The sequence below is a fragment of the Falco biarmicus genome, chromosome 3 (assembly GCF_023638135.1).
Source record: "Falco biarmicus isolate bFalBia1 chromosome 3, bFalBia1.pri, whole genome shotgun sequence".
Taxonomy (NCBI): Eukaryota; Metazoa; Chordata; class Aves; order Falconiformes; family Falconidae; genus Falco; species Falco biarmicus.
Window position 1 is genome coordinate 114,875,197 of NC_079290.1, and position 17,737 is coordinate 114,892,933.

General features: G+C 49.6%; 1 protein-coding gene across 4 annotated transcripts; it reads right to left on the minus strand.

The window, feature by feature from the left end:
• Positions 1-1,635: 1,635 nt before the first annotated feature.
• Positions 1,636-17,542, minus strand: FAM76A (family with sequence similarity 76 member A). 4 transcript variants are annotated; one of them, XM_056332821.1, is made up of 10 exons: positions 17,392-17,542; positions 16,257-16,321; positions 15,375-15,429; positions 14,647-14,799; positions 13,615-13,772; positions 13,003-13,089; positions 12,219-12,350; positions 6,838-6,973; positions 6,295-6,396; positions 1,636-3,725 (listed from the first exon to the last, which is right to left on the minus strand). In XM_056332821.1, the coding sequence occupies exons 1-10, from the start codon at positions 17,470-17,472 to the stop codon at positions 3,639-3,641; spliced, it is 1,056 nt and encodes a 351-aa protein (XP_056188796.1). In that variant the 5' UTR covers positions 17,473-17,542; the 3' UTR covers positions 1,636-3,638. The 4 variants fall into 4 exon arrangements, with proteins under 4 accessions (XP_056188796.1, XP_056188798.1, XP_056188795.1 ...); XM_056332820.1 differs by lacking the exon at positions 1,636-3,725 and adding an exon at positions 4,733-5,959; XM_056332823.1 differs by lacking the exon at positions 12,219-12,350 and having other exon boundaries at positions 17,392-17,541.
• Between the last annotated feature and the right edge of the window lie 195 nt (positions 17,543-17,737).

Genomic DNA, 17,737 nt, shown 5'->3' on the forward strand with positions numbered 1-17,737 from the left:
GGCCCCAGCTCTACCCGCTGACTCGGAGCCCAGCCTTTGGCAGAGCAGCTCTCATCTATCTCCCGACCTGCTGTGAATGAGGATAACTGGGCACATTCCAGGCCAAGGCAAGGTTTGTGCTGCGCTCAGCAGAGATAAAGCACCCTGTAAACGCTCAGCACCACTGGCACGCTCAGGCAGCGCTAACCGGGAAAGAGGTGCCAAGTTCAGCTCGCACGGGGCGAGCTTCCAGCCGGCAGTCGCGGCAGGCTGCGAGCGGGCGATTTGGGCACCTTCATCTGAAACGGAGCCTGAGGAGGCACGAGAAGCTGCCCAAAGCCACAGATGCAAGGCTTCGCTCAGGAAGCCTCCGAGTCACCTGGTGTCCGGGATACACTCATAAAACCATGCTGGTTTTGCACCTCTCCCCAGTATCCCCAGTAGCCTCTGCCCCGGCCAGGGGTGCTAACCCAGGTGTTTGGTCTGACCCAGCACAGGCACTTGTATGAGGCATCCCCGTGAGCCCGGGGACACGGCGAGGCTGCAATAGTGTCAGTGCTCAAAGCAGGACGTCCCTCATGCACCGGCCTCTCGGCTGGGACATGGGGCTGAAATCCAGCAAACCCGGGGGGTGAAAACCCCGAGCAGCACACACCGTCAGCCTCTGCTCTCCCAGGCACCAGAAAGCCAAAGAGAATGGAAGAATAACAAAGAGATTGGAAGAACAGTGCTGATGAGAAAGATTTCATAGAAATGTTTTTCTTCCCCACATTTAACTGTGAATTTGGGTATTTGTCACAACTAATGGTTCCCAGAAAACCAGCTGTTTTCTGTGCACAACTCCAGCCTTTGAAAAATATGATCTGGAAAGACTATTTTGAGCTGGAAAAGCTGTTGTGGTGTTCCAACAGAGCTTGGGTTGGCCCTTTCCTGCCCTGCGCTACAGGCAGTGCGGGGGGAACAGACGTTCAAGGACAGGGCAGCGAGAGGAGAGCACGGTGCACTCATCTCACCGGGAAGCTGCGCTGACAGCAGGCAAGGAAAGCATAAAATGCTGAACTATGGCTCCCACAAGGATGGGGACATTTCCAAATGGAAACCTCCGGAGAGTTTTTCACTGCCAAATTTCTGCTGGAAAATTAGAAGCTTTTAAAAAAAAAATAAAAACCAAACCTGGTTTTTCTCCAGACTCATGGCTGAGATAAGGGGAAGACTTCAGAGACACAAATGGTGTTTACTCACCTCGTTTGCATCTGTAACTTAAAAGAACGAACCCCCTTACCCTCATCTTTTTGTTTCCTACCAAGACCGTATTGTTTCTGTCCTCTGTCTTCATGTGGTTGGGGAAGAAAATAGAGAATGGAGCTCGTCGGATACAGCCAGATGGGTCCTGGGAAGCGGGATGTAACCAAGTAACGAGGATCCTAGCAACAGGCTTGATTGGGAGGATTTAAAGATAGAAACAAAAGTAGGAGCGAACCAAACAATAGAAAAATGCCCTCTCCTTCCCATACACACCAGACCCCAGAGCAGCACGACCGATGCTTCGACCAGGCAGCTGCCAGCAGGAGATAAATCAGTTCCAGGCAGGGAAGGGTGCTTTGGTCGCCTTTTTTCCCCCCTTCTTTAAGGCAAATAGAAAGTATCAGACACAGATGAGGATTTTTTAAAACACTTTTACAGTTGTCAAGAGTTTTGTACAAATCAAAGCATCCCTTTTAAAATCTCCATTATTACAAACATACAAAGAAACAATGTTATTACTACAAATCATCAGCTACTCAACTGCATGATCAATTTATCACAATTAAAAAAAAAACATAATAGTATATACAGGGCCTTTCTCCCTCTATTTATTTTGAGGGAAGTGAAAAAGCAAAGCCCCCATTTAAAAAAAATCCCACCAATGCACCTCATCTTCTAAAAACATGTGAAGTATAAAATTAGATGAGTATTCTCCTGCTGTCACACTCTGGAAAAGTGTAACAACTTTTTCTTTTTTTTTTTCTTGTTTTCACCTCAGAAGTCTCTTAAAAAAAAAAAAAAAACAACACAAAAAAACCACATGGCAGAGTGTCCGATGCTGCAGAGTGCTCCTTCCGTGCTGGAAGCCAACATCATCAAAAAAAGTGCCTTTGAGTAAAGTCATCTTTAGTAACAAAAAAAAAGGATAAAAAAAAAAAATCACAATCTCTAGTTAAAAGCTTAATAAAACCCCTGACAGAGCAGCCAGCCCTGCATCAAAAGGGACGATTTCTCCTCTTCGCTACCTATTTTCAGTGCTGCTCCAGACCAAGGTTTCATCCCCTACTCCTCCACCCCGAGGGTCTCCAAACCCTGAGATGTTTCTTCACACCCTGCCTGGAGCCTGGTGCCGGGACGCCAAGGAGTGCTCCTGCCAGCCGAGAGCTGCGCGGGGCTTTTTCCCCCCTGCAGCCACCAAGTGCTTTTTATTCTCCCCCTCGCCACCCCAAGAGACAGAGCCTGGGGAGCAGCCGCCCCGCTGGCCTCGCCAGAAGGGTCTGTGGTCTCTGCGCTGTTTCTGAGAAGCACATCCCTGTAACAGGAACTTTCATAGCCCTTTTAGGCTGCTGGCTTTTAATCAGCAGTGAGAAACGTCCCTGGAGAGCCCCAGGGAACACTCCCCAGCTTGGGTCGCTGCCTGAGTAAGCACTTTCCTGGAGCCAATCTGGCCCCTACTTCTGCATCTGGATGGGAGCTATGGGGCAGGGAGAGGGGGAAGAAGAGGGTGAGCTCAATCCAGGAACTGAGGGCAGCAGAGGGAGCGTCCAAGCCTCGAACTCTCCTCATGTAAAGAAATGGAGTAAGAGATGCTTGATCACACCAAGTGCAGAATTCATCAAAGCCCCAAAGGTCACCAAGTAACCAGGACACCGGGGGGGGGTGTGTGTGTGTGTGGGTGTACCAGGTGGGTTTGTGTCTGTATCGTTATGCTCTGGCTCCCAACCCAAAAGCTATCCTAACAAAACAAGAAAACACAAAACCAGGCAGTTCAGTTTGCCAAGTTAACACAAAAAAGAAGAAAAACAAAACAAAACAAAACAAAAAATTTCCAAGATAAATACACAGCCTCCATTTTGGAAGCATCTTCAAAAAGCTGGATCAACCGTTCTCAGCAGTGGCACAACCTTCCAGTAACATCTGTTGGGCTGGTGATTTACTGGCTTCCTTTTGAAGAGGGAACAGTTCAAAAATCAAGCTCCCACCACACACGGCTCCCGTCTTATCTGCGTAACAACTGGCCACGGCTATTGCCTCACAGCAGCAGGTTGGGAACCAGCAAGAAGTCTCTAATGCAGCAGGTTCCTGTTTGCTAACAAGAAAGGATTGGCAGTGGTAGTAACTGGTTAGGAAAAGACTTCTTCCAGAAAGCAGTGCTTCAGGGGGAGGGGGTGGTGGTGTTTAGGATGGCTGGGACCTCTCCCCGTGGATCACCACGACACAGACCAGTATTCAACAGAGATCGAAACCAGACACGCTCAAGCATGCTGTTGAAAGGCAACACACACCAGGCGTTTCCATCGAGTCCATGGCAGTGGGATAGTGACAATACTGAGGGTTTGGCTTCCAGCGATCAGGCAGGTCTCCTAGACTCCTTGGCTAATGCTGGGGAAAGCTCCCAGATTGGGGGTTTGGTTTTAAGGGGAGGTTATTGCTCCCGACTTCTCAGGCTTTTTGCCCTTCGATAGGGCAGCTGCTTGCTTCAGGAGTTCTCTGTTCTTGGCCTGGAAACACAGTGAAAACGGGCATTTAATGGCACGGATTATCATTAGTTCTTGGGATCCTAGAATTGCTTGGGCAGAAGCTGCTGGCATCCTGCACGCAGATGAAAAAGGAGGTAGATGTTGCTGCACGGCATCATGGCATGAGCTCAAGTCCAGCACCTCATCTCCAACCACCTAGAACAGGCTCTTCCCATCCCTTCCCCCTGCCGTCCCACCACTGTAACTGAGAAGCGGGCTGAAAGTTAACAGCTTCCACGGTGAAGGGTGACAAATGTGCCAACTTGCACCAAACCAGCCAAGGACACTCACCAAGGTCAGCTGGACTGGCTTTCCTTCCTGCCCCTTTCACCGCCACCATGCTCTGACGGCGTGAGAAGCGGAGGAGTAAAACTCCAGACTCAAGCTCCCCATCCTTACTCGATTCAGTGAACTGAAGGCCAACTTCCCCTACCCCACACTCTCGCTTATATCAAAAAAGCAGGGTGGAGCAGCTCCCTGACTCCAGCTTCACTGCGCCCTTGGTTTCTTCACACACCACCTACATTTTACCAGGATTCAGCTCTTGTACTGACTTTGCACCCCTACTAGCCTTCCAAACCAGAGCACCAACACGTAGCAACTTACAGTCTCTCTGGTTTGCACCTAATTAAAACTCATGGCAATTTAGGAATGAGGCGCTCTAGCCCCTTTTACTAAACTTCTGAGCTCACCCTCCTCTAGCCTGTGAGGTAAATCATGCTATAGCTTAGGATAAAGGGTAAAACCCATGCGAAGCCAGATACAGGTCTTCTGCATTAGTTTCCAGTGAATGAACGAATAGGCAAAGGGTTAACGGGGGGAATTAAACCCTCTGCTCCAGTGCTGCATGTGGTAAAGCAGCTTCTTTTGCCTCCTGCAGACTGGAAGAATACAGGCACCCCTGCTTCCCCCCATGAAACGACAAAGACAAAATAATAAAACCCAAGAGCATGCTCAAAAAGCGAATCATACGAACACTTCAAGGCACCTACAGTACACCGAGAGGATTCGAACTTTTATTTTGGAATCAGTGAAGAAAGTTTCCAGAGCCTCAGTCAATACCAGCTGAAGTAGAACATTCAGACACCAGAGAGAACGAGTTCAGGGCAGTCCTGGTCCGAGCCAAGTACAGCACAGCCGTGCAAACCCCTCTGCACCCAGGAGAGGCAGGTGGCTGCGGGCAAACCTGCTTGTGGATCTGGTGGTTCCTCTTTTTAGAACTGAGCCAGTTTAAGGCTGTTGGAAGGTGTCCGACAGCTTTGGAGGCAGATGTCCTCTGAGCTACAGCAAAGGCGGCAGCAGGGTATACTGTTCCCACGCACAGCGAGCAACCAGCGTGCCCTGCCTTGGGAAACGACTGCAAGGAGGGGGGTCATCTCCCACTTAGCCCTTGACCTCACGGCCAAGGCTGTCAAGGCAACCGAAAAGTGGTGGTTTGTGCTAATGGGAAATTGTCTATTCATAACTGGAGGAAGAAGCAACTCATTCTTTGCAGGCCACCCAAAGCTACGAGATAGAAACAGCTCTGGGCTGACAGAGGCAGTGCAGGATCAATAAAGCAGAACAGAGACAGAAGGCTCTGGCTGTCATCACTCCCTCAAGAACAAACCACCAGTGCCTCCCAACTCATGAGGAGCGGGAAGCACATCCAGCCCCCTGCGCACCACACACAGCTCTTCCAGCCTTCAGACAGGCTTGCAGTGCTTAGGAATGTGCGATGTGAAGGGGATCTCACAGGCACCAGCCTTCCGACAGCAGCTGCAGTCTCAGAAACCTGTCGTCCACTGACAATTAACTTGGGTGTGTGCTGATGGAGGAGGGGCTGTTTTCTCAGGGGGGATCCAAGTCTTTTGTCTTATCTCCTCCCATTTCTCATCGCTAGGGCTTTAGATCATTATATACCCCGGAGTAATTAAAGGGTGCAAAGTTCATTTCTGTGGCTGCTTTCTTTCGTGTAACCAGCTCCCCTCTGACCTGATCTCTTTGGTGGCTCAGAGCGTATTCATGCTGATAGTCTGCCTGGTGTTCCCATGGCCATGACAAGAATCCTGCTCTCCCTGTTCCCTCGAGCTCGGGGACTTCTTTATTTGGACTATAGAGATACAGTGCTACAGGAACTGCCAATTGTTTCTCGAGCTTTGTTCTCTCTGGTTATTGGTCACATAAATCACATTAAGAGCTACGTGGTTGCAGGGAGCTGACAAGGGTTCTGCAGCCTGGAAAAAAAGGTTCAAACCTGATTTTGGCAATAGGTAAAATGAGTTTGACGATTCCCGTCTAGTCCATAGGGGACACAACACAGCACTTTACAGTAAGTCTGAGCCCAAGTAGAGAGCAGCAGGGAGGATATAAATAGGGGTTATGATGCACTGCAGCCTGGTACAGAACTGGGGAGGGGCTTGCCTGGCAGAGCAGAGAGGTTGTAGGACAGGGCTGAGAAGCATTAGCAGAGCTGTGTGTGCAGAAGCTCACGGGGTGTTGTGATCAGGAGTGTCCTCTGTCACTCCTGGGTACAGCACAGCTCAGCAAATTAAAACAAAAATGCTGTCACCTGTAACTGCTCCATGACCTCCTTGTGTGTCTTCTCCATTTGGTTCATCTTTGCCCTCATCTGCGACTCCTGGTACTGTAGGTCAGCTTTCAGCTCTGTGATCTGCAGACAAACCAGTAAGGAGCAAGTGAACTGGAAGAAGAAATCAATACCTTTGCCCCAGACGCACTCTGCCACAGAAAATGCCTCTGCAGAAGTTGTGGGAGACTGGATGGGTTCAGAAACATGCTGGGGGACTGCAATGAGACTAGAACCGTATCACTGAGCAGCACAGAGAAGCAGGAGCTGCCAGGACTGACTTTCTGCAAGGAACAGCATGTTTTTTCTCAGTCTTGCCCCCACATGGAGGTCAGAAAATGGCCCTTTATGAAATGAAATCTCCTGTGTAGGTCCAGAAAGCCTCTTTAACTTTGGAAAGGAGGCAGCCTGGAAACAGCCAGAAACAGTCTTGCTCACTCTAAGATAAAAAGCCAGGCTCTGCTGGAGCGTGATCTGTGTGAACACGTCAGCATGCTGTGGGGGGAAGCAAGCCAAGGGCTGTACCTTCTTCTCCTTCTCCAAAATCATCTGATCCTTCTGGTGCAGCATCTTCTTTAAAGTAGCCACTTCCTCCTTCAGCTGGGCAATGATAACAAAGTGGTCAGTGCCAGGAGAGTCCAGGGCAAGGTCCGGAGAAAAACTGCAGCAAAGAACAGGGAAAGACTCGTCACGACCTCTTCTCCTCACAGAGGCAGGGAAACTCCCACAGATGGTACTCAAAGGAGAATAGGAATCATTTCGTGACACATGTGTCCTCCAGACACTCCTTGAATGCAGGTGTTACCTGTATCCCTGCCCTGGGTGCCACATGGAATTTGGGAAACACATCACATGTAATCCCTCTTGCCTGTCATGCCATATGTAGAGCTGTATTACTGTGTGATCAGTGAGGACATGGGAATGCTACGGGGGACCATCAGCCAGCCTCTGCAGTGACCATTCAAACAATAAGGATCCTTTTACAAACGGAAGAGCTGAGGACAGCAATCAGAGAGCGAATGAAACTTTATGCAACCACTTAGGAACTCTCTCTGCTCACAGGCAGTCCTTGGTTGTACAGCAAAACTTTTCACTAAATGTAAACAAACATTCTGGCAAGGAGGGAACATGAAAGAGAAACAAATAACCTCCAAGTTAAACAAACAAAGCAAAGGGAGACACCTAGATTAAAGTCAGCACTGTCCTCAGCAGGGAAAAGGGGTAAAAAGACATGCTGGACTTTTGTATTTTAATTCCACCATGACAGAACAATTTAGGAAGAAGTTTCATTACCACTTCAGAGCAGGAAAGACTCTCCAGGAAGACAAAGAAATAGCTGAGTACATCACTCGTACACCACCAGGTACTCTAAACCTAAGCAACCAGCTGAAAACTTATCTGGACACGTGTCACTCTCCTGCACTGGTAATTCACAAATATCCCTACAAGACAGCCAGTGATCTGGGCAGCCAAGCACACTCTTGTGCTACAGGAATATTTCAGATCATAAGATAGGATACGCTGCAGCCACAGGCCCAGGGAGCTCACCTGATTGTTGCCTGCCTTCTGTTCCTTACTGCTGTAATGGTAAGCCTGATTTTTATCTCTTGGTGCTAAAAGGGCAGTACAGTCCCAGCCACACACACCTGAAATTGCTGTATAAAAATTTAACAGTAATAAGACAACAAAGCTTCACCTAGAAGATTACTGCAAGTCTGGCTGTTATCAGGCAGCACTGCCGCTATAAAGATAAATAGCCAGGGTTACCTGAAGGCTGACTTTTTTTTTTTTTTTTTTTTTTAAAGTCTCCAGACTAGGTCAACACATGTCCTAAAGCTGGGAGCTGCAGTGGACCGGGGAAGGCACAGTCTGAACCCAAACCGCTGCTGCTCTCGAGCATGCTGCCACCTCCATGCTTCCAGTCTCTCCTCTGCACCCGGAGGCAGAGTGTACTGGCTGCTCACCTCACACAGGCATCTCCCCTAGTGCCTGGAAATGGTCCACTTTCTAATTAAAAGCACAGCCTGCATTGATTGGACTGGTTAGTAAGGATGTGCAGAAGAAAAGGCTCTTTCCACCCCTGTGCGAGGGATCTGCAGAGTGAAACTAAGCAGGGGCAGCTTCACAGATCTGAAAGGCACAGGATAGCCCTGCAGCACTGGGCGAGAAAGCTTGGCAAAGGAAAACTCAGAACTGAGGGTCTGTAGCAGACAGCCCACAGCAGAGGAGTCCTGCATGGTTCAAACGTGCCGACAGCAGAGCCCACAGCAAACGGAACGAGGCTGTGCCAGGGGAAGTTCAGCCTGGGCATTAGGAAAAGGCTCTTCACTGAGAGGACGGGTGGTCCCTGCAACAGGCTCCCCAGGGAAGCAGTCACGGCACCAAGCCCATCAGAGTTCAAAGAGCATCTGGACAACACTCTTAGTCATATGGTTTAGTGTTAGGCAGTCCTGTGAGGAGCAGGGAGTTGGACTTGATCTTTATGGGTCCCTTCCAACTCGAGATATTCTATGGTTCTATGTGGCAGGTCTCTGGGTACACTGGATCTAGCACCGTGCGTCATGCTGGGCAGCGAGCTCCCAAGCGCAGAAGAGGTTCATACATGCACACCAGAGGAGAATACCTCCATTTTAAAACTGTTGCCAAGTACTGTTTCCCCAAGTGGAGGCTGTGCAAGATGATGGTGGGTGCTCCAGCATCTCCCTGTGTGCAAGCATGTTACTAACAGTAGCTTTAAGTTCCCACTCAGTGCAAATATGCTGAGGAGGAGAGAAAGAACGAAATAAAAAAAAAGCAGCCTCCACAGAGAAAAAGGCTTCCTCGCTGATTCCTTCTGGCTAAAACCAAACTCCTGCTTACGCCATTCCTTTGCCCAGGCAAGCTTCCCCCCTGCCGTGTCCTGGGGCAATAAAGAGTGCCAGGAGACGCTCACATTTCCCTGAGCAGCTCCAGCAGGAAAAATTCCCTCTGGCAGGTGCTGTTGCAGAGCACACTGTGGAGCCGGGAAGGCGAGAGCCGGCCCTGCCACCCAGCGGGGAGAAGGGACTGGCGGGCCACCAGCCTTCCACAGAGCTGCTCGGGCCCTGCGCGGCTGCGGGTAGAGCAGGTACCCGACCCCCAGGCCTCCAGGGTCTCCTCCTGCCCCGGGGGTCTGCACTCACAAGTGGGTAACGGTGGGCTCAGAGGGCCCAGGCATTCCCTCCTGTCGAGTATGCGAGCACAGGCGGGTATTTTCCTGTCCAGCTGCTGCCAAACACAGCCTCAAATGTGTCAAGGTGCTAATTAAAGAAGGAGGGTTTTCTTTTTTCCTTTTTTTTTCCCCAAAGACTGACAAGTAAGTAATGAAAGGTTTCTCTGTCTTTAACCCCACGTTAAGGAACCAGCCTGAGACTCCAGAATTAGAAGGAAACCTGCCAAATACAAGCTGCTCCATTCCTTTAACAGATTAAGAATTAAACCAACCAGCCAACCAACCAAGCCATTTCCCCTACAAATAAACTCCATATCCAGGATCCCAGCCCCTTGGGATGAGTCTGGGGGACATGTGCTCTCCATGTTTGAACAGTCTAAAATGCATGCCTCTAATTAAAGTGAATTGATGAGCTCTCATTGCTCTCAGTGGAGCCAGAGGAAAAAAAAATAATGGAGCTCTTCCAAAGACACCTGCCTCTCTTTAATGAGTGGAAAAGAAACTAAAATTACTGCCTTAAACTCCACACCTGTTAACTGGCTGAAATTAGGTAACACAAATGCCAAACTTAAAGATTTCGTTATTCAAGCCAGGCTAGCATAAAGAGGCACAGACCAGGCTGCCTGACCCTGCATCCAAGTTCACTTTAGACAAAAACATCCCTCATACGCAAAAATCCATCCAGGCCGATAGGAACCAGAACCTGAACTTACACTTCCTCTAACACCACCAAAAAGTAGGTGCAGTTCAGCCCAAGACCCAGTGCTCTAAGCACAAGCCACAACTTTGCTATGCAAAAGAAAATCTTTTTACTAAATGAACTTTACTGCTCGGCATCCTCCAGCATCACTGCCCTCCCCCAGCCAGCTCAGTCAGTAGCTCTTATCACTGCCTGGTGTTAAAAGCACAATTTAGCACCTTGTCTATAGTCACAGGAGAAGGGACTGCAGTGTGTTCATCTGCAGAATCTGTAACATATGAACACTTCTGGCAGCTTCTGCACAAGAGGATAGGGACACCAAGCACTGCCCAAAATCAGGACCAGCACAGCACCAGAGTGCTGTGAAGCCAGGGTGCTCCATACACAGGGGCGGCCCAGCACTGAGTGGCACTGGCAGGACAGGATTAGCAGGGCAAGGTCTGCTGCAAGATGTGCCCCAAGTCACTGCAAGGGAAAGCTACTCCACATGCAGCACTGCCAGCGCTGTTAGCTCCTCCCAGAGCTTACCCAGAACAAACCACTCAATGCCACCCCTTAAATGACCACTGGAAATTGCTCAGTCCCTGTATCGCAGCCATTTGGAGCACCTTCCGTTCTGAAATATGTAAACAGAAACGTACAGATGGAATTCAGTAAGACATAGTAAAGGAATTCCAATTGTATCCAAAAAGGAGCAATAACTCCAGATCGTTGGAAGCTGGACCCTGTTGGAGGTGTTGCTAAAGTCAACTGAGCTCAAGCATGCCCAAATTTTGCTCAGCTGAAGGCTGCATCAGAAGTTTGGCTGGAGCTAAGCCACACTGTACAGAAAGTCACGGCTGATCCCAGCAGCAAAGAGGTGCTGGTTGTATATCACCCCACTCCAGACTACACCTTGCGCGGCAGCAGACCCTAACTCCACACTCAGGTTGTGACCCAGGCTCCAGGCTGACTCTGGGGGGGACAATCTAACAGAAAATGGTGCAAGAGGAGAGGGTTTTGGGGGTTCATCCTCACAAAAAAACCACCCCAGCAACTCCAAAAAGCACACTTAACGAACCGCCATTATTATTCTACTCAAGAAACACAGCCATGTGTCTATTTAAGGCAGCTGCAGCCTGCTTTCTCTACAGCACGTTGCTGGAGCTCTTCAGTAGTTGCTAAAATTACACACAGTTTGTTACTGGGATTCATCAAAGAAAGTCTGTGGCAAGGACCACAGCCTTGGCAGGAGCCAGACTGACAACATCTGACACGAGCAAAATGAAGGCTTTTGATTCCTCTAATACATGCTCCTGTTTTGCAAACGAATGCCTGAGCAATTGATGCCACAGCATGGAACCTTTTCCTTCTTGGATATTTTCAAGCCAGCCAAGGGTATTAGAATGACTGGTTAGGTCTCAGCTCAGGCTTTCGTGAGCGAATAAAAAATACCTGGTGCTGTCCTGGAGAGTGGCATCAGTGGAGCGCAGGAGCCTCGTTAAAGCTGCAGCAATACTGATGGGCTGCACCAGTTCTACCAGGGACCCTTCTCCAGTCTCTCCTCTGGCTCCACCAGCACTGAAGGCAGCCAGATGAATTCTCTGACCACTCCATGCTCAGCCGTGGCTCCCAAGCCACAGTTAATCGTTATATTTTCCCAACTTTTAACCAAAACCACTGTTCAGATGACAAGCGGTCTTGTAGACCACTCTGGGAACCACCGCCCTACAAAATTACTTAAGTTCTATTTCCCATCATAGCAATTCATGAATTAACAAACACTGACAAGGTGTCAGTATTATCTATAGGAGGGATGTGATTTGTGGTCTCAAAGACAATACATTTAAGACAGGTAGCAATTAATTAATTACCAGTGGCTTTAACAGACCCTTTGGCACTAACGAGCCTATGCTGTGGTCCATGCTGCCAATTCACTGCTGTTTGGAAAGAGATCCATTGAGAGGGACATTTTCCATGTATGAAGCAGTTCCCAGGGAGGGAGGGCAACAGGGAGAAAACAACAGGTGATCTCACTTCAGGATGTCAGTGCCTTGAGAAACAGGACAATGGTGGGCACCGAGACTCTGTTGGGAAGCAGCCCACTGCGCCAACGTGGACGGGGCACTCTGGATAGGGGGACAAAGCATCTCGGGAGAGGAAGGAACGCTGAGAATCAGAGAGGAAAGGCAGGAATGAAAATATGCATGTATAAGACCATAAAAAATAAAAATCCATCTCAATCACCTGCTTCTGCTAGTGACTCCCATTCTGCTGTGCATGCAGCTGGTGTCAACATAATCCAGCACAAACTGTGACAGCAGAATGGGATCAAATGCTTCCAAGCAAAGCTGTTTGATTGCTTATCCCTCCCCCAGAAGGCAGGAGGGGAAATGGAAGGTGGGTCTTGATCCTCTCCTCTGAGGCTGTCTCCCTGCAGATCAATCTGATAGCCCCGAAAGCACAAAACCTGCAGACCCCAACTCTACAGTGCAGCCAGCAGCCCCCCTTCTCCCCGTAACTGCAGAGAGAGGATAAAGCTGATCTGGCTGCAGTTTTTCTGACTGTTGGGGAACTCAGCCAACACGCAGTTTCTATGCTAGCAGGTCCAGGCGCTAGGTGTTCTTTTCCTCTTCAAACCTGTGTCTAAATGCCAAGTAACACTGGCCTGCCAGGTTCTGGAAAGCTGCTAATGTTGTACCAAAGCCCAAAATGCCTGCTCTAGCATAAGAGCTTCCTGCTTTTCACAGAGAACCATGTCTTATATGAAACTTAGCAAACAAGAGCGCCCACCCACAATTTCCCCATGTAACAGGCTCACCTGTCACCATTGGCAGATATGGCATCAAACTTGGCTTTCTTCTTTGGGATTTCATTCTGAATAGAAGAGGTGGATAAGGTTTTCTGGCTAGAAAAACAAGGAAATTGTATGCTAGAACCTGAATGACTTGCAATCTAAGACAGAGAAGCAGATAAATATTCCCACCTACTTTGAACCCAATTAAACCAATATTTCCTAGCACAAGAATGATAAAAAAATTAATTCCTTGAAGAGTAACTGGAGACTAAAAATAAACAGAAAACAATGCATCAGTCAGATTAGTATGTAGGTGAAGAACTCATGCTTAAAATCTACATTTCAATCATTGAATTTTACAAATGCAATTTAGCATTAATTGGGTACAAGTTCAGTAAGTTGAATCTCTAAGAAGCACTGTCGGACTACAAGTCTACTGCAGCACAGTGGGGTTTGCAAACTAGCAAAGCCTGACTCAGCCACATTTCTCCTGATCAACAGACAACTGCCAAACCCCATTATCAAGGTACCAAGCCCCCAGGCACTTCTCCCAGTTACTTTAGGAAGCACAGCTAACGAGATGCTCACCCCAGAGGCAAGCTCACCCTGCAGAACAAAAAGGCCCATGCAGGTTACCTGTTATAGTGGCTGCCACTGCTGAGTCTGCTGTACTGCTCCTTCTCTTGCAGGCTTGCCCGGGAAGAGCTGCTCAGGTGTTTGCACTGCTCTTTGGTCTTCTGTAGGACCCGCTTATAGGATAGCGTGCATAACCAGCATAGCAGCTTTCCATCCACCTGGAAGGTGAGAGAGAAAGAGAGGGGGAGAAGTTTTGGTCTTGCTTCCTGCCCACAAACCAGAGAAGTCAAGAAGCACCTTTAGGCTTAAGATCACACACGAACAAGCAGCAACTAAAAAAAGGATCCCTTCAGTGCCTGGAAGGGGTAAGAAGTGCATCTGGCATGGCTGGTACAATGCAGACACTGCTCATTAATAGCAGCTTATCTATTGTAACTACAGTCTCTTGCCAAGCTCCTTACAGACAGTCTTACAGCACCCATTCACCCAGACAGGCTAACTCTAGTGGGATTTCTGTCAAAGCAATGCCAAGGAATGGTATGTGACAGGGTAGTTGCTGGCGACCAAAACAGCAAGGGTCTCTGCTGGAGGAGGATCAGCAGGAGGACGGGGATTATCAGTGCAGCATCCCAAACAAACAATAGATGTTTATAGCCTGCAGGAATCAGGCCTTAGAAATACACACCTCCTAAGGGGAGCACCTACAGCAAAGGGTGTGCAGAAGCCATGGAATGGGTTTCCCGGTGGAGGTACGACACTTCCAGCTCCTCCTGCTGGAATACCGTTCCCCATCCCTCTCCTCAAGCAGGCACCTCACATTTCACTCAGAGGCCCCTTCTCCTTTGATAGCCCACCTGTCCTTAGGCCAAGTTCAAGAGACCTTTCTCAGTAGATCTGGCAAAGGAGAAGAAGGGCTCAAAGATTAAACAGATCCAAAACAAAGCTCCCATGGCAAAACTCAGCTCCAGAAAAATGCTTTACAACCAAGAGACATCCCCTTTCAAAACACTAGAGAATGTGTCAAGTAGACGGACAGACAATCACTGTGATCAGCCCTTTTACCTTTCAGCCTCCTTTTACAGAGACACTGACCTTCTTTCTATCATCCTTCCGGTCAAACGCACACTGCTGCTTGCACTGCTCGCACGAGTGTGGAGGTCCATACTTCTTTTCAGAGTTTGTGCAACGTTGGCACTTGTTTCCAATAAATGCTGCTATAATGTTGCAGTACTGGCAGGGTTTTGGCTTTAAGAAACAAGAACAACTGATACAGCAGTGCCTTCTAATTGCATTAATACATTGTTCTTTCCCCTTCTCCCCATCACTTCAAAACTTGTGTTTCCTCGTCCCAAGCTAAGTATAATGCTGATCGAGGAGACATAACTACATTTGGACCCCTGGTCTCCAGCTAGGTGTGTTTAGCCATGGCACCCTGACCATTTATCAAATGTTATGAAATCTTTAGAAAAACGTGTAACACCAAAATAGAAACAGTCCAAATCTCTTTGTCAGATTTCAGACAAGCAGGGAAAAAAGATTTGTTGCTACCTCCTGCAGCTATCACAGTTTGTGTAAGCATGCTCTTGCTTCTGCTGGGTATCGAATAGTTCGTTTCCTGGCCTCAAATGATGCAGAGCTGCTTTTTTCTGTACTAAAAGAAGTGAAAAAGTAAAAGCTTCACGCTTGAGGGACCCGTGTATTGTTGATCAGTCATGCTATTACAACAGAGCCAGTCCATAAACTGCTCTGGGATTCAGCAGTATAAAGACAAGAAAGATGAAAGGAAAAGAGGCTGGTGAGAACAAGCCCCGCTCACTTACTGTGCCATAGAGCTTCACATTCTGAGCACACTTCTTGCATATTGTGTTGGTTTTGCTGTTAAGAAGAAGGACAGATCATTCTATTAACACTTCCCCAAAGAAAATTAAACCTCTGTGGTTAGCATCCCAGTCTCCCCTAAGCTCCGTCTCTAGTGGTAAGGCTGTATTCATCTTCACTAGGGACTCAGATATCAAAGTGAATTTCCTATCCCCATCTGGTTGAGGATAATTTGCCAAAAAGTGGTATCACTAGGAGGTATCTTTTAATTAAGGCATCCCCAGATGACACCAGTTTTTTGTCCTTACAAATATAAGAGCCTGATCACCGGCTAATTGGCAGCAGGCATGATTCAGCACAGGTGACATCCTCAGTTCTGGAGGAGGTTTGCTCTGGATGACGAGGTTAGGGCAGGTCAGGACAGAGGTGTATTTGTCCAACAAACACAGGTAAGAACACCTCACACAATGGCTACATGTAGCTTCTGGGTTTATCACTCCTTCCTCTGTAAGCTACCTAACTCACAAAAATGCAATAAAGGCAAAAGCACAGCTAAAGGAAACACGTTAGGAAATAATTTTTGGACACCAGATATCAGATAAGAGGAGAAGTCGTGGGAAGATGCACCCAGATCCTTCACTGGAGAATGCATCTGAGTACTGACTAAAACTAAAAACCAGGCAAAAGGTGCAAATCTAAGGACAGTGCAGAGGCACACCACCTTGCCCAGCAGTTCTTTGAAGAAGGCCAAAGGTCTCCCAAGTCTCCCACAGTAACAATCTACAGGTTAAGGATCAGTCATCGAAGGTGTGAAAACATTATGGTTCCCTGGGTGCATCCGTTCTGAAGAAAACACAGGTTTCCCCCGTTCAGCAAGCATTTACCTTTCCTGTTGGAATTCAGTCCTGCAGTAAGTGCATTTAACAATGGGATGTGCAATCCGGCACTCCTGCAACCACAGAAGCATTCAGTGAGATGCAAGTGCTTCTCCCGCACACTGTTTCCCAAAATCCCAGACACACACATCCGTCAAACTCAAAACATTTCCTCCCTGTGCAGTCACGCTGCTCTTACAAGGGCTGAGAACAGAGGAAGGGTGACAGGAATGGCATGTGTCACAGGTGAGCCAGAAGTAAAATGAGATTTGTAACAAGGGCTTATTTGTGCCCAACGCCCACAGACAAAGGTCACGGTGGTTGGCCTCACCTCTCAGGACAGGAACTGAGAGTTCTGCCAGTTATTCATACCTCTGCCCTCCACAAGTTTCCCGTGGCTAGAGTGCCTCCAGCCCGGCTCTCCTCTCACCCCACGCCTCAGAGCTTCCCCTACACTCACCTGCTTCGCCCCACCTGCCTCAGCAATCTCAGGCTACTCCATTGCCTGCCCCTCATTCCCTCTCTCATCCCTGATCTCCTCCTTCCCCACCCAAAATGCCGCACCCACCCGGAGTGTCCCCCAAAACACACCTCTCGCCTGCAGGATATCCTAAGGCCTCCCCCAAATGTCCTCAGACCCCTCCCAAACACCCCAGGACCCCCCGAATGCCCCCGGCCTCCCCCCTTGCTAACAGCCCCCCTCACCAGCAGCCCTTCAGTTGCCTCCAGGCCTTCCCTCATGGACAGCACCCATCTCCCTCCAGCTGCCTCCCTTTCCAGCACCCTCCAAACGCCCCCAGCACCCCCAAACAGCCTTCAGCGCCCCTGGGTTCCCCTGAAAAACAACTCCCCCAAGCAGCCCCTCAATACCGCACCCCCCAACAGCCCCCCAGGCTGCCACTGGCCCCACACACAGAGCCCCCACCCGCCTACCCCGTTCCCTCAGGCCTTAAACAGCCCCCCCAGGGCCCCAGCCTCCCTAGACGCCCCCAGAGCCTCCCTATAAACAGCCCCCCAGACCCCTTCACAGCACCCCCTGCCCACCCTCCCTCACACACACTGCCCCCTCACCCACCCCCCAGCTCCCTCACAGACAGCCCCTCCCGACCCCGTCCCCCAGGGGCTCCCGCCGGCCGCCCCGGACCTTGCAGAGCTGCTGGCCCTGGCTGAGCGCCTCGAAGGGGAAGCGCTGGTGGCACTTGGTGCAGGCGTACAGCGCCGCCATCCCGCCGCCCCGCTGACAGGCGTGGCGCGGCCCAGCCCGCCCCGCCCGGCCGACCCCGCCCGCTCCCGCCGCTTCGCCCTCGCCATTGGCCACCCGCCGCATCACTCGCGCATCCGCCGCTTCTCATTGGTCAAGGGCCCGTCAATCCTGGGAAGAGGGCGGAGCGGACCCGCCTCCTCCCCCGCCCTGTCCCTCCGCGGGCGGTGGGGAAGGGGAAGCGGTAACGTCAGGCGGGGAGCGCTGCGCGCGCCGCCGTAATGCAACC

Bases quoted from the DNA above. Each gene is read 5' to 3' on its own strand.
- FAM76A (XM_056332820.1), bottom strand. From the start codon at position 17,472: ATGGCGGCGCTGTACGCCTGCACCAAGTGCCACCAGCGCTTCCCCTTC. The intron at 16,322-17,391 runs GTCCGGGGCGGC...CTGTGGTTGCAG, and splicing joins AGGGCCAGCAGCTCTGCAAG to GAGTGCCGGATTGCACATCC. The intron at 6,974-12,218 runs GTGAGATCACCT...TCTTTGCTGCAG, and splicing joins CAAGGCACTGACATCCTGAA to TTTTTCTCCGGACCTTGCCC.